Source organism: Marmota monax, unplaced genomic scaffold (assembly GCF_021218885.2).
Source record: "Marmota monax isolate L192 unplaced genomic scaffold, Marmota_monax_Labrador192_F-V1.1 WCK01_AAM20220418_F8-fsc00005, whole genome shotgun sequence".
In the NCBI taxonomy this organism is placed as follows: Eukaryota; Metazoa; Chordata; class Mammalia; order Rodentia; family Sciuridae; genus Marmota; species Marmota monax.
Genome location: NW_026692254.1, coordinates 30021595 through 30036558, shown reverse-complemented (window position 1 = coordinate 30036558; position 14964 = coordinate 30021595). Strand labels below are relative to the sequence as shown.

Genomic DNA, 14964 nt, shown 5'->3' with positions numbered 1-14964 from the left:
GGCTGGTGCTCTTCTGGAGAATGAGAAGCAGTGTAACTGGTTCACAGCATCCTCTCATACTCTCCACCTCTAGAGGAGGAGGAAAGAATAAAGGAAACTGGGGCAGCAGATCATCTCTGCCTAGCAGCACTGTCCCCAAAGACCCTCTTCTGACAGCTAAATGCAGTATCTGCTCAAAACAGGCAGAAACAGGTCCAAAAGGAACTCTGGGGGATGGTTAAGAGCTGCAACTAACCCAAAGGTGAAAGGGTTGTTAGTCTTGAGGGTAGGATGATCAATGACACCCATCTATGAATAGATGTCTACAGAGAGGGGGCATGTATGGATGAGAATGAGCAAAGTGTGTGTGTGAGAGAAAGAGAGAGACCCCAATTCTTTCCTGAACCTTCACTATTTCCTTTTTCTATTTCTTAGACTTTCATTCCCACCAGAAATGAAGGAAGCTCGAGTTAACGAAGTCAAGCATCACTGTAAAGCTCCTGTGCACAAGACGCTGAGCTGGGCAGGACAACACTAAGGTGAACTGTACCCTGGGAAGGTAAACTCTGACCACAAGAAAGAAACACTTATGGGAAAGGTGCAGTTAAGGGACCAGGTGGGCTCAAAGCAGAGAAAAATCTTTCATTTGGAAGAAGGGTCTACTACAAAAGGAAGCAGAATCTTACTCTGGGCCACAGAGCCCAGGTGTGCTTCAACATTCAACAATAGAGAGGAAAGAGAGGGTACAGCGTGAGCAGGGGCAAGTTATAAGGGTGTTCAAGGGGCAAAGACAGTCTGAAGCACTAGCTAGGTGAGCTGGAGGTGAAGGCTGAGCCTCAGAGATATACAGAGGGCTGGGGGGAGGGGAGGATGCCTTTGCCACAGTCCAGTAATAGACGGCCAGCCCCAAGGAGAACTGAAAGGAGGGAATGAACACTAGACTAGCCCTGAACTTGTGGGGAAGGAGATAGAAGAAAGGGATTGGAGAAAGAAGAGCCAGGGGTCAAAGGCCATGGGATTTTAACCTGCAAGAGGAAAAGAAGGATAGTTGGAACTTATTATTGAAAACACTGTAGGACTTAACAATGTGATCAATAATGCACAGTGGTTTCAGTCTGTATTCAGTAAGTGCCATTTCCATTTTCCCTGTGGCTGAGGCCCAAACCTCAGGGTTGTCCTCAAATCCTCTCTTTACTTCTATGCAATCCTTCTGCAGCAGGCAGCTCTCCCTCTGAATTTCCACCACACCCATTCACTTCCTTTCCCAACTTTGCTCATTGTTCCCCTGCCTGCAAGGATTTATCCCCACATCTTGCTGTAGCTAAAGTGTCACCTTCTCCAAGAAGCCTTCCCTAACCAGCAGCCCCCTTCTTAACCATGCTAGTTTGGTGTCATGATAGCATGTTACTGTTTATGTATTTGTTGATGTCTCTTTCAATACATGCCACCCAACTTTTTCTTGCCTATTCATAGCTATGTCCCCAGCACAAAGCACACAGGTATTCACTGCACTGGAACTGTCCATAGGCTATTTCAGAAGCACAGGGTCCCTGTGTACTATATGGAGAGGCACATAACCCAGAGCTGCTTCTTCCAGAAGATGCCTTGGGTCAAATCAAGGGCAGACACCACCAGTACCCACAGAAGCGAGAGAGAAGTCACTACCCTGTGTGCAAACACTTGTCTGCTACCTGGAAGTCTGGAGGGGGTTCGCAGGGTATAGACTGATGCAATTTCCTTAGCACCAACTGCTGTGAGAAATAGAGCAGGTTACTTCCTCCTCCCCCCTCCCCACAGCAACCAAAACCATCAGGCACGAAGGCTGGCTCCTTTCCATTGCCCTCCCAGGCCTTCAGCTGCCCATGGGGGAAGGTGTTGGTTAGTCAGTAATCCCTTCAGAGAAGTGGGAGGCAGAGCTTTGATCCAAAGCTTGTGCTGCCTCCTTCAGTCCCACCCATATCCTTAGCATTGATCTGCCCTGCCTCTACTCCCCGCCCCCATCTTATCTTCCATTCATAATGCCCCTTCACAGTTCTCACCGGATCTCAACAGGATGCAAATTTAGTCCATTTGACAGACCAGAGCACTGAGGCCAGGCTACCCCATTAGTGGCAAGGCCAGTCCTAGAACTAGGGCTATTTCTGCTAGTCATTTACAACAGCTTCTAAAATTAAGAAATGGTAAGTATGTGAAAGTCCTTACATGGAAACATTTTTGTGAAATGGGAACGGAATAAGACACACGCAAGATACCATGGCCAAGCTCGTAGTTTCCGTGTTTGTTCTGCTGACCACTGGCCCTGAGCTCCTTAAGGGCAGGAGAATTGCCCAACTGACCTCTATAACCCCAGCACGGTGTGACACGGAGCGGGCGCCCAGCACTTGGTCCCTAATTGCACAGGTCTGGGCAAGGGCCCCGCCAGTGCGGGGTTTCTCCCGCTCTACTCCGGAGGGCAGAACCCCTGGGGCGGGCGCAACTCTGCCCAGCAGCCTGTGGTCCAAGACCCATCCGAAAAGTTGCCGAGTCTCCCGCGTAAGGACCTGACTCTCGCCGCCCCCCGACGCGCCCCCAGCCGCGTCCGCTCACTTACTCCTGGTGGGCCGCCAGGTGGTTGAAGATGTAGGTGACCGGGATGGCTGAGAGGGACAGCACGAACACCCCGGTGGCCGCAGAGGCACTCATCGCCGCCGCCGAGCCGCTCGCCCTTCACCGCATCCCTCCAGGCGCCCCGCCCCGGCTTCCGGCGGCGCCCGCGCCCCTCGGCGTCGGCCCTTGTAGACGCCCGCCCCGCGCCAGGCGCCGCGCCCTGCCGCACCGCACCCTCAGCGGTCCCCTCCGCGGACCTGCAGTGTACCCGGCGCCCAGAAGCGCCGGCCGGGATGTGCTGGGCTGCGGCGCAGCCTGGGGAGGCGTCTTCGCTATGCTCCTGCCAGGGCTCAGCGGCTAGTGGGACCGCGTTGAGGGCAGCGACACCCGCCGCCGGGGACAGGTGACCCTGGTGGGGCCACTCACTCTGCGAGAAGGCAGCGGACCGGGCTAGGGGCGCTTTCCCCAGCCCTGGGCACAGCGGGAGCTGGTCATCTACGAGTTGGAGAGACGCTGGACTGAGCTGGGGGCCAGCGGTGGGTGGAGCCAGGCCCCAGGGTGTCAGAGAGGGCAGGGCCCGCGAGATAGTCCACGGGGAAGCCCACGGCCCAGAGACCGGGAGGTGCAAATACTCTAGAATCGTGGAACTACTCTGCCCAACAGCTTTCAGCCGGCCACAAGCACAGCTCCTGTGCAGAGTGGAATCCCTGCTTTAAATCCTGGCTGCCCACTCATCAGCTGTTGACCTTTATCAAGTTACTTAACCTCTCTGTGTCTTTTTCCTATCTGTGAAATGTCGATAACCTGCTCCATGGTTTGATTTTTGGAATAACGGAGTTAAATGTGTAAAGTGCTTACCCTGCACTGCTCAGCGTGCTCCCTTCTCCTGCAATCCCCTGCCCCCGCCCACCACCACCTTTTTTTCTTTTTTAATTAAAATTGACCCTGTAAAAAATGTAAGAGACTAGATCAGCATATATCTAGTAAGTGTCCCTGGAAGCCAGGTTAGGACCAACTAGCCTTCACTAGGCCCTGCATGGTATAAAGACTGGAAGACAACGTCTCTCCTCAGAATATTGTCATATACTGTATATCAGTATATGTACTGATTAAGTACATATACTGATTAAGGAGAATAATGAATACTTTTGTTCTGACTGACTGCTTTCTGCAGATGGTGGTAGGTCAGAAAGCCTCCAGGGGCTAACCCTGGATTGACCCGAGGCTGGGGAAGGGTTAAGAACCAAGTTTTAGAGGGAGAACATCTCAGCCATGGAAGGATATAATGGCAGGTCTTATGTCCTTAAAATTGATAGAGAACTCAAGAGGCCAATTGGCTCTTTTTCACATGAGGAAAATGAGTCACAAAGAGGTTATGACCTACTCCAGGGCTATTCAACTTTTCAAAAGCCAGCTCTCCTCATCCGCCGACTTAGCTCCTTTTAAAGTCTTCTCCGACTCTGAGCACATAATGATAAAATCTTGGCCCAAACTGTGACATATCCACATTTTCTTCAAGAGATATCCTTACCTGTAACCTGGACATCACCCTCAGTGAATGATCTTTTTAGATCATCATTGTCTAATGAAAATATACGCCATAACTGTGAACCCCATGTATACTTTAAATTCTCTAATAGCCACATTAAAAAGATAAAAAGAATCAGATGGAATTCCATTTTAGTAATATATTTTATTTTGCTCAATGTATCCAAAAAGATCATTTCAACAAGTCATCAATATGAAATATATTGAGATTAATGAGATTTTTTTCATTCTATGTCTTTGAACTCCTTGGTGTATTTGACACAGCACATCTCAGTTCAGACTAGCCACATTTCAAGTACTCAACCAAGTGGCTAGTGGCTTTTTTATTAGACATTTCAGTTCTAGATGTCCTCCTAACATATTGACCTGACTTTAATCATGCTCTCTGCTACTGTAAGGATAAGTGTGAGGGATGGGGTTGTGGCTCAGTGATAGAGCATTTGCCTCACATGTGTAAGGCACTGGGTTCAATATTCGGTAACACATATAAATAAATGAATAAAATAAAGGTCCATCAATAACTTTAAAAAAGTTTTTTTTTAAATGAATGCAAGCTGGGCAAGGTGGTATTCACCTGTAATCCCAGCAACTCAGGGAGCTGAGGCAAGATGATCATAAGTTCACGGACAGTCTCAGCAACTTAGTGAAGCCCTAAGCAACTTAGACTCTGTCTCAAAACAAAAAAGGGCCTGGGATGTGGCTCAGTGGTAAGGGGCCCCTGTGTTCAATCCCCAGTACAAAAAAAGTGGGAATGATAAAAATCACTAATCAATTTATTTGTTCAACAGACATCTTCTGAGAGTCTATCCTGTTTCCACTGTTCTAAGAGGACACACAAAGATGAGTTATAAATTGCCTAAGAAAATAACAGTCTAGTGTGAGAGAAAGACATGTGAATATTCGCCATACAATAAAGCAAAAGACAGGTACAGATTACTAAAGGAATTAACCAATTCTGTCTGGATGAGCCCAGAAAAGCTTCAAAGAAGAGGTGAGACTTTTAAAAACCAGACTTGAAGAATAAGCAGAAGCTGGCCAAGTAGATGAGGAAGAGATGGGTTTTCCAGACAATGGAGACAGCATATGTTAAAGGCAGAAAAAATGTGCAAGAGAACAAATCACATTGTGACTGCAAGTAGTTTGGTCTGGTTGGAAATACTGACATATAGGGTGGGAAGGGATAGGAGGTGAGGATGGAGAGGCAATTAGGAGCTCCATCTCAGAGAACCTTAAGTTTAGGAAACCATTTTAGATTTTCTAAGAGGGAGGAGAGGCTGATTTTATCAAAGTAGCATCTTTCAAGTTCTGCCTTTAGAGCAGCTGGTATGAACCATGGCCTACAAAGAAAAAAGACAAGAAGCAGGAAAAAAAAATTAGGAAGCCACTACAGTTGTTCTTGGAAGATATGATAGGACCTAAACCAAAGCAATGGCAATGAGTAAGAAGAAAGGAGACAGATGTGAAATATCTGAAAGGAACTGGAGAAAATTGGGAAGAAGACATTAGAGATGAGTTTGGTTTTGAACATGTTGAATTTTCAGTATCCATGGAGCTTCCAAGGAGGAGCTGTCCCATGGGCAATTGGGAGTGTTAGTTTGTGGCGCCAAGAGAGGCATAGGCTGCAGATACAGGTTTTGGGATCAACATCTACCCATTTATTTGATTTGATTTAAAGAAATAGATCAAAGAGAATGAACAGGAGTCATTTGAGAGGGGTTGGTGAGCATTGCCACCAGTAAAGTAGCCCCTCGGTATCTGATAGAAACATCCAACATCCCAGCACTTGGGGTTGCTCCCTAAGAGCCTATTAGAGACCCAAATTTTTCATATATTGTGATATACATATTGAAATTATGAGACTTGTTTTGGATGGCTTCTCTTAGTGCTAAAAATAAGAGTGGCCAGAATCCTTGTAGTTATTGGGAAAAGTGTTTCATAGGAATGTTCCTTGGGTTTGTGGATAGGTCATAAATCCAGTGAATATAAACTCCTTCTACAACAGTATAGTACACTATAGATTAAAAAGCAATTCCATTGACATTATCTCCTATAATCCTCACAACACCTGAGGAATACTGACCCCTTAATGAATGAAGAAATTGGTATTCAAAGAAGTTGACTGGGGGGCTGGGGCTGTGGCTCAGCGGTAGAGCGCTCGCCTAGCATGTGAGAGGCCCTGGGTTCTAGCCTCAGCACCACATTAAAATAAATAAATAAAATAAAGGTATTGCATCCTACAACTAAAAAAAATAAAAAATATTTTTTAAAAAAAGAAGTTGACTGACTTGCTCAAGGTCAAAAAGCTAAGAAAAAAAAAAAAGGAATACTTGAATCCAAGTCTCCTGACTTGGAATCACTTGTACTCATGGTACCACTGTGACCAGCAACTGCTGTGCTTGGCACCTTAGGAAATGGCGGGTGGGGGCTGGGGATGTGACTTTGTTGTGGAGTGCTTGCTTTGCACGCACAAGACCATGGGTTCACGTCTTAGATTTGCCTATTTGACTCATTGCTCAGGAGGTCTGGAGGTCTGCTTATATATGTTTTTTTATAAAGACATTCAGACAATGAAGATGTTTGGTTTTTGATTTTTTTGTGTGTGTGCACAGCAATCTCACATGCCATTAAGTCTAATATTATAACATAAACAATCATCAAATTTAACTCCAAGCAAAATCAGAAACATAGGAAACTGTATACTGCCCACCACCATTTCTGTAGCATCAATTCAAAATAATTGATTAGTGAAGAATTAAATTATAAAGAACCCCCTCACACTGTGCCTGTTTCTTCCATGGAGGGAAAGTGAAAGCAGAACTTTGAAGAACTTGGTTATATGAGAAATAGGAACTAACAAAGTGTGTTGCTGGGTATGGACAAAGTAGCTCAGATGCGTGGTCTTCTGGAAAATAAAAGTCAGCCCACTTTTTCCTCTTTAATACCCTCAGTCCTAGAGCCTTCTCTCTCTTCCTGTCTTCACATGATTCATTTCTACTTTTTATCCTTCTGATAGAAGTTCTGTGTTCATATGAAAGCCCACATGTTATGGATGAATGTTCTAGAGGCAATCAGACTGTTCTAAGGGGGTATATAGGGACAAAACAAATGACTTGAGAGTGACCAGGCCAAGGATGACTGATGGTATGTCACTAGTATCATGTCTGGAGAAGGGAGCAGGGAAGGGCCAGCCCACTCCACCAAAAATAATAATAATAATGCTACTGGAAGAATCTCTCCATGCATGGGTCTTCCTGACTCTTTTCACTAACCATGAATGGGCTGCAATTATTTTTTTTAAAACATTTTTTAGTTGTCAATGGACCTTTATTTTATTTATTGATACACAATGCTGAGAATCAAACCCAGTGCCTCACACATGCTAGGCAAGCGGCCTGCCACTGAGCTACAACCCCAGCCTGTGCTGCAATTATAAACATAGATTTTATACTGGGGGCGGGGGGGGGGGTAGGGGGGTAAATGTACTATGTGTGCAGCTCCAACACAATGCAGGCATAGAAGATATGTGCAATTAATATTAACTGCAGGGGGAAAAACGAGAGAGGAGGAAACCAAGTAGAAGGAGAAAGGAGGGAAAGAAAAATAAGGAGGGGGAAGAAAGGAGTGCTATAGGAAAAAAGAGTAATAAGAGAATAAAACAAAAGAAAAAGTAAAGTTAATGTGTAAAATGTTTTTCAGAGGTCCTGTGCAGTTGCCAGAGGAGGTCTGCAATTTTGTCCTGAGTTACCTAGCAACCAAAGCTAGAAGGAAAACATAATCAGTTATAGCATTTATAATGTCCATAAGATTAAAAACAGAGCAGTTGCTCGGGAAAACTCTCCTCTGGCTCCTCTTAAAGGGAACACCGTGTCATAAAGTCTTTCCTCAGCAACATTCCTACATAAATATAGAATTAAATTCTGAACAGTTGTCCTCCAGTACATCTTCAATGCAGGTGACTGGCATATTGCCAAATGCCACTCTGTACACTCACTTCCTCAAAATAGTTTCATGGAGAAAAGAACTCCCTGAAGATATGGCTTTGTTCAGTGATTGTATAAGATCTGGACAGGAATGGAAGATACCTTCTGGGCACTCATACCATCACTTCCAGTCCAAGCCCAGGGCAGCATCACCAAGTGATTCTGGCTTTCTCCTGTTGAGGCATCATCTCCTAGTCCTTTCTGACAGGGAACACTAAAAATTTTCTTTTCACATGCCAACTTAAACCTATCTGCCAACTCTGATAAAAGGGAATTGATGAATATCCTTCAAGCAATGCTCTATGAATATTATTTCATGTTAGAAAGTTTCAATACAAATGAGATAATAGAGAATTTGAGGTTATGACAGATGGCAAGAAAGAAGAAATGTTCTATGTTGATAAGTAAGGACAGACATTATAATGTGAGAAGTAGACAGATGGGAGAATAATTTCACATTCTGTATGAAAAGTGTGAGCTGGGACAAGGATTAAATCAAAATCCAAGGTTGCCATAATGTTCAAATTGCCTCTGAGGCATACAAAAAAGAGGATTTCATATATTCAGATGAATTAGACAGAAAAATTAGAGGACAGAGTGAGGGCTTCCTACACACACACACACACACACACTTTCTCTCTACCCACCCCTTCTCTTCAAGAAGAAACAATATGATAATTGAAAAAGAAAAGGGTACTGTTAGTTGACCAAAAAGTTTGAAGGATATCCAGAATATTGTGATAACTGTTTTACTTTGGTTAGCCCAAAGGAACCATGCCTCCCCAATCACTTGACTTTATACTTGGCATATAACTTGTTTTTTACCAATGAGATATTACCAAATTTTAAAAGAAACTTATAAGTGTTTGTGCATTTGGGTTTGTTCTCTTGGAATGCTCCTGCTGTGAGGAAGCTCAAGCAGCCATGTAGAGAAACCAATATGGAGAACAGCCTCATTGACAGCCTCAGTGAAGTTCCCAGCTATTCACCAGCATCAATAATCAACCATAAGGGGAGGTTATTTTGAACCTCCCAGAAATCCCAACACTTAACACCACATGAAGCAAAAAAAGCTTCCTGGTGTCACACCCTTGTAATCCTAGAGACTAGGGAAGCTGAGGATCATAAGCTTGAAGTCAGCCTGGGCAATTTAGCAAGATCCTATCTCAAAAAAAAAAAAGGAAAGGGGTTGGGGATATAGCTCAGTCAGTGAAGTGCCCCTAGGTTCAATCCCCAGTACCAATAAATAAATAAATAAATAAACAGACAAATAAAATGAAAAAATTAACAGGTAGAAAACATAAAAGAGTGGGGCGGTGGGGAAACTCAGAAATATGGCATCTGTCTCATTAGGAAAAACAGAGAAAATACCCAAGAAAATAACAGAATTTTTTTTTTGTACTGGCGATTGAACACAGGGGTACTCAATCACTTAGCCACATCCCCAGCCGTTTTTTATATTTTATTTAGAGACAGGGTCTCATTGAGTTGCTTAGGGCCTCACTGAATTGCTGAGACTAGCTTTGAACTCATGATCCTCCCGCCTTAGCCTCCCAAGCCACTAGGATTATAGGCATGCGCCACCACACCCAGCAACAACATTTTTGTAAATTTGAAGAAATTTGAATCTTCAAGACTGAAAAGGTCCAATGAACATAATTAAAGAAAAAATTCAAAATTTGATAACCAGCATTTCTAGTTCCCCTTGCCTTAGTCTACTAATTTCTTTATTTCATAGCATTTTTCTCCTGCTAGCATACTAATAATTTTCTTATGTATTATGCATATTAATTATAACCTGTCATCTCTGCTATGCTGTAAGCTCCATGAGGGCAGGAATCTTTGTCTGATTTGTTCACTAATGAAGCCCAGTACTTTTTTTTTTTTTTTGGTTTTGGGTACTGGGGATTGAACCTAGGGGCAGTTTACCATTAAGCGACATCCCCATCCCTTTTTATTTTTTATTTTGAGACAGGGTATCACTAAGTTGCTTAAAGCCTTGCTAAACTGCTAAGGCTGGCCTCAAACTTGTGATCCTCCTATCTCGGACCCCGAAGTCGCTGGGATTATAGGTGTTCACCTCTGTGCCCAACTGAAACCCAGTACTTTGAACAGTGCCTGGTACCCAGTAATCATCAGTAAATATTTTCCAAATTGTATTTAAAATCTAGACACATCCTGGCAAAATTTCAAAATTCCAATCATAAACAGGAAATCCTCAAGTCTTTCCTATTTCCTATTAAAGAAAACAAGATACAGAATAGTCACACCCAACATTAGCAATATTGGATCCTGGAAACTAAGAGAAACATCTTCATAGTTAACAAAGAAACAAATCTTGGAACTAGAATTCTAAATCTTGCCAAACTACCAGTTATTTATGAATGTAATAATAGGGCATTTTCAGATATACTAGAACTCAGGATGTTAATTATCCATGCTCTATAGCAGAAAATAAAAGTAGTCACATTTATTTTCCAGCAAAAATTTTAAAAAGGTCCAAGAAAGAAGACAACATGGGATATAAGACACTGCAATCCCTCTCCTAAAGTGAAAGAATCCAACAAAAAATTCAGAGGATTCATTATATTAGGATGCTGGAAGGATCTTTTTGGACCAACAACTTAAATGACATAACAATTTACATTTGTTAATATTTTCTGTCTCAAATCACTCTAATTGCAGAGTCCATACCTACCCATTGAGTCAATGACTTCTTTTCTTTATTATCAGTGTTTCCTACATTGTTGAATGGCAGAATTTCATAAAGTTGACTAAAGTGATATCAAAGAATGCCTTATTTACAAAAAAAGAATTTGATTGTCAAACCAAATAACAAATAAAGAGAAAAGTGACAAGGACATAGACATGATAAGTGCTTCAAAGAGGATGATTTGATATCAATGGATCATTGGGGACTGAGGCTGTGGCTCAGTGGTAGTTCACTTGCCTGGCATGTGTGGGACACTGGGTTCAATTCTCAGTACCACATATAAATAAATAAAGTAAATATCTATCGACAAATAAATATAAATATATATATATATATATATTAACATTGTAATATAAATATATATATATATATATATATATATATATATATATATATATATATATAAAATATATACTAGTTATATATAAAAAGATCAATCCAGGGGGACTAATTTCATCATTGACCAGTTTATTAGCTTCTATTTTGGAGGGTTGATGACTGTGGCTATTTTTTGTATCAGTTTACTTTTCTTAAACTGTGGGCTCTTGAATAATGAGTTATCAGACAATAAGAATTCTATGTATGGCAATGGAATTTTATTCAGCCATAAAGAAAAATGAAATTATGGAATTGGAGAACATTATGTGAAGTGAAATAAGTCAAACTCAGAAGGACAGGGCCATGTGTTTACTGTCATATGTGGAAGCTCAAAAGGAAAAAATGAAAGGAAAGGTGGGGAGAACTCATGAAAATCGAAGGGAGATCAGTAGAGCAGAGTAAAGAGATCTGGAGGATGGGGGTAGGAAGAGAAAGGGGAAATACTGGGGAGTAATGTTGGCCAAATTATACTGTTATATTGTGTGCCTATATGTACACATAACAAAGCCCACCATTATGTATAACTATAATGCACCAATAAAAATATGGACAAAAAAGTGTTTTGTGTATTAGAATGTTGACTGTCACCTCCGTGCCTCTCTCGCTGGTTCACCACTTCCTTGACTCTAGTGTGGGCACAATATGGCCTAACAGCAGGAAGTAGAAAAGAGAAGTGGGAAAGGAGACATAGGATGAGGATTAAATAAGCTATATACCCTAACCAGCCTCCAAGTGCTGGAGAGCTAACTGAATCCACACCCAAATCATCAAATTTAAAATTCATTCATTCCACAGATATTTATTTATTGAGCAAATACAATGTGCTACCTCCTGTACTAAGAAGGATGGATATAAAATAGGAAAGCATGAATAAGTTACTGACTCATTCACAATCTACAGTAGAGGAAGTCAGACATGTAGATAAATGATCACAATCACAGTTTTACCTGAAAAGTACAAGCTAGTGTGAATAAGATTCAATGTGTACAGGGGAGTGTGTGTCAGGGAATATCTTTCCTCACCCATTATTAGGTTCATGGCCAAAGCACCTAAAACAAAAGACAAAGTAACAAGAGAAAAGCATATGGATTTATTCAACATAAGCTTTACATAGCATGGGAGTATTTAGAAATGAAGGCTCAAGAAAATAGGGAAACTCATGTGTTTTATGCTAAATTTGATTTTTTAAATTGGGCAGTTGTGGGAAACTATAAATGGACAAAAGGAGTATGATCTGGTGGTAACCAGCTGGCAGGAACTTAACAGAACTTGTTTGCTCAGATTCTTCTCAGCAGTTCTGTGTCTTTAAAAACAAAGACATTCATTTCCTCTTATTACAGGGAGGGCATCTCTAGAATGAAGCTTTTATGACCTGCTTCAGGGGAACAGGGTGAGGGGGAGATGAGAATGACTTTCCTGCTTCTGTTGTTTCCTCAAATGTCAAGATGCTATCTGAGGGAGATCGCATGTCCTGAACCCTTGGAAAGGCAAACAAGTCAGAGAAGGTGACCCCTGAAGGACCAGAGTAGAGAGGGCCACATGAAATGACAGAGAAGTTAAAATACTATATCACAACCTAGGACCTTCCAGCCACCCACCTGAGGAAGGGAGGCTGGTAAAAACTTTAAGCAGAGGAGGGCCATATTCATGTTGGCCATTGGCCATTTTGGTAGCTTACCCTGGCAGGTGTGCAGAGAATGAGTAAGCAGGAAAGAAATAGACAACAATGAGAAGAACAGTCATCTAAGCAAAAAATGAAGGGCTCTTTAACTAGTGTAGCTAAGTGAGAGTGGAAGAGGCCAGTTAAGAAACAGAATCCAAGAGTTTGGTGATTAATTAATTGAATGTGCAAGCCATGGAGCAGAGAATTTAGGAATGACAGTTGGCTGGAAGAGAGAACAGGAACCCGAACTAAAGGGACCAAGATCTGAGATATACGGAAACGTATTAGGGTTTTTCTCTGAGACCTGGAGCAGGGACCTCCTTCCTTATGCTTGTTGCTACCCAAATAAAAGCAGGTTTTATGAACTATGAAGGTAAGGAGAAAAAATTTTGAGTGACAGTAGTAAGATAAAGATGATAAAATATTACAATCCATGTTTCTCTTGATCCTCAAACAACTCTACAAGGTTCTGTTTCAATTGAGAACACACAGAGTTAAGTAATGGCTGCATCACTGGGAACACATGGAGTTACAAGTAGCTGAATGCATAACTCATGCTGTTTTAAGCAAGAAGACATTTTAAAAATCTGACATAACAAAAATCCTAGAGAAGGATTCCTTTTTAACTGCAGAGAGTCAAGGATGTCATTAAGAACATGGCCTCTTTCTACTTTCCTAATCCCCATCTTGAGCATGTTGGTTTTTCACCCTTAAATTTGTTAACACAAAGTTTTTTTTCCCCCCACTCTCTGGGCTTTTATCTTTAACTGGACTACAAAATCTTTCCCAAAAGCCAACTCCCAGACTCTTAGATTTCATTGGCCACAACTGATCACATACTCAGTTTAAAACCAATCACTAGCAGAGCAGCAGGATTGACTTAGACCAATTGAGGCTTTTCTTTGAAAGTAGGGAGAGGTCTTTCTTCCTTGTGCATCTTGCTTCCCAAATAAAATTAGGTTCTAAACACTAAGAAATGAGAAGAAATAACTGTCAGGTGATGTTTATTAGTCATATTCCCAACCTCTGTAACATCCAAGGAGAAGAGACAAAAAGAAAAAAAGGAAGACCAAGGTCAATCTCCTAAATACTTCTTAATGGCATTTATGATAAGAAAAGTAACAAAAAGTCCTTTTCTATAAACAGCATTTTCTAAGTCAGTCTGTTTAAATAATTAATGTAAACATACCTGGAATGTATGCGTTTAAGGGACCTAGTCCATTGGAAAGCATTAATGTCAGCTAGTCATTACTGGAGTAATATAAAAGTGTTTCCTGATCCCTTTGTAGAAATGATGTCCTGCATGCATCACTTAAAGACCTCATATGTTGTTGGGTGCGGTGGCACAGGCCTGTAACATCAGAGACTTGGGAGGCTAAGGCAGGAGGATCACAAGTTGGAGGCCAGCCTCAGCAACTTAGCTAGGCCCTAAGCAGCTTGGAGAGATCCTGACTCAAAATAAAAAACAAAAAAGGCTGGGGTGTAGCTTGGTGATAGAGCACCCCTGGGTTTACTTCCCAATACCAGCACCACACACACACACAAAAAAAAAATTACTAGAAAGAAAATGGTCAGACAACAAGGGAACTAAACTCATAGACTAAAGGTGGAAAAACTAGCCTTGAAAAGAAAAGGGAGTTTCTGAGGCTGGCAGGAGAAGGATAAGCAGACCTACTTATAGCTGAGCTGATCTAGTTCCTGTTGGCTGGGAAATGAGTAGAGATGGACAAAGTTAAATGAAATGAGTTCACATAATCAGGCCTGGTCTATATTTACTTCCCTGTAACCAGAGAGGTTGCATATTCTAATGATGTAGTTTCTGAAACCCAGTCTGATGCTTTGAATTTTGTTTCTGGCCAGGACATGTTTTTCGTGGAAGGTCATATTTATATCACTGCAGCAGAATCCCAGCAACTGTGCTCAGTCTGCATGGCTTATTTAAAAGATTTAGAACATGTGGAACAGATAATTCCAGCTCCTTAATGTCCTTGGAGCCCTAATATTATTTTTACTAACACAAAAACAGCTTTGTAATGTGACGTATATTGAACTAATTTTAGTTATTTATCTTAGATTTGACTGCATCAAGATCATGCAACAGTTAACAATAAACGAAC

The 14964-nt window shown here is 41.9% G+C and overlaps 2 protein-coding genes across 15 annotated transcripts in view; one reads left to right on the top strand and one right to left on the bottom strand.

Annotated features, from left to right (window-relative positions):
- The window catches only part of Hdgfl3 (HDGF like 3), a 91281-nt gene extending 87053 nt beyond the window's left edge, over positions 1–4228 (top strand). For all 13 annotated transcript variants that reach the window (XR_009226327.1, XR_009226318.1, XR_009226324.1 and 10 more), the window contains one exon: positions 415–4228. The gene's annotated coding sequence lies outside the window, so the exon portion shown is untranslated. The remainder of the gene's footprint in view (positions 1–414) is intronic.
- Tm6sf1 (transmembrane 6 superfamily member 1) overlaps positions 1–14964 on the bottom strand; it is a 58651-nt gene that overhangs the window by 23644 nt on the left and 20043 nt on the right. Inside the window, exon 1 of one of the 2 annotated variants that reach the window (XM_046438382.2) lies at positions 2570–2707. The exons of the other annotated variant lie outside the window; for it this stretch is intronic. Coding sequence (XP_046294338.1) covers positions 2570–2661 — 92 coding nt within the window. The 5' untranslated portion in view covers positions 2662–2707. Of the gene's footprint in view, positions 1–2569; positions 2708–14964 lie in introns of those variants that run through there. 2 annotated transcript variants of the gene reach the window in all.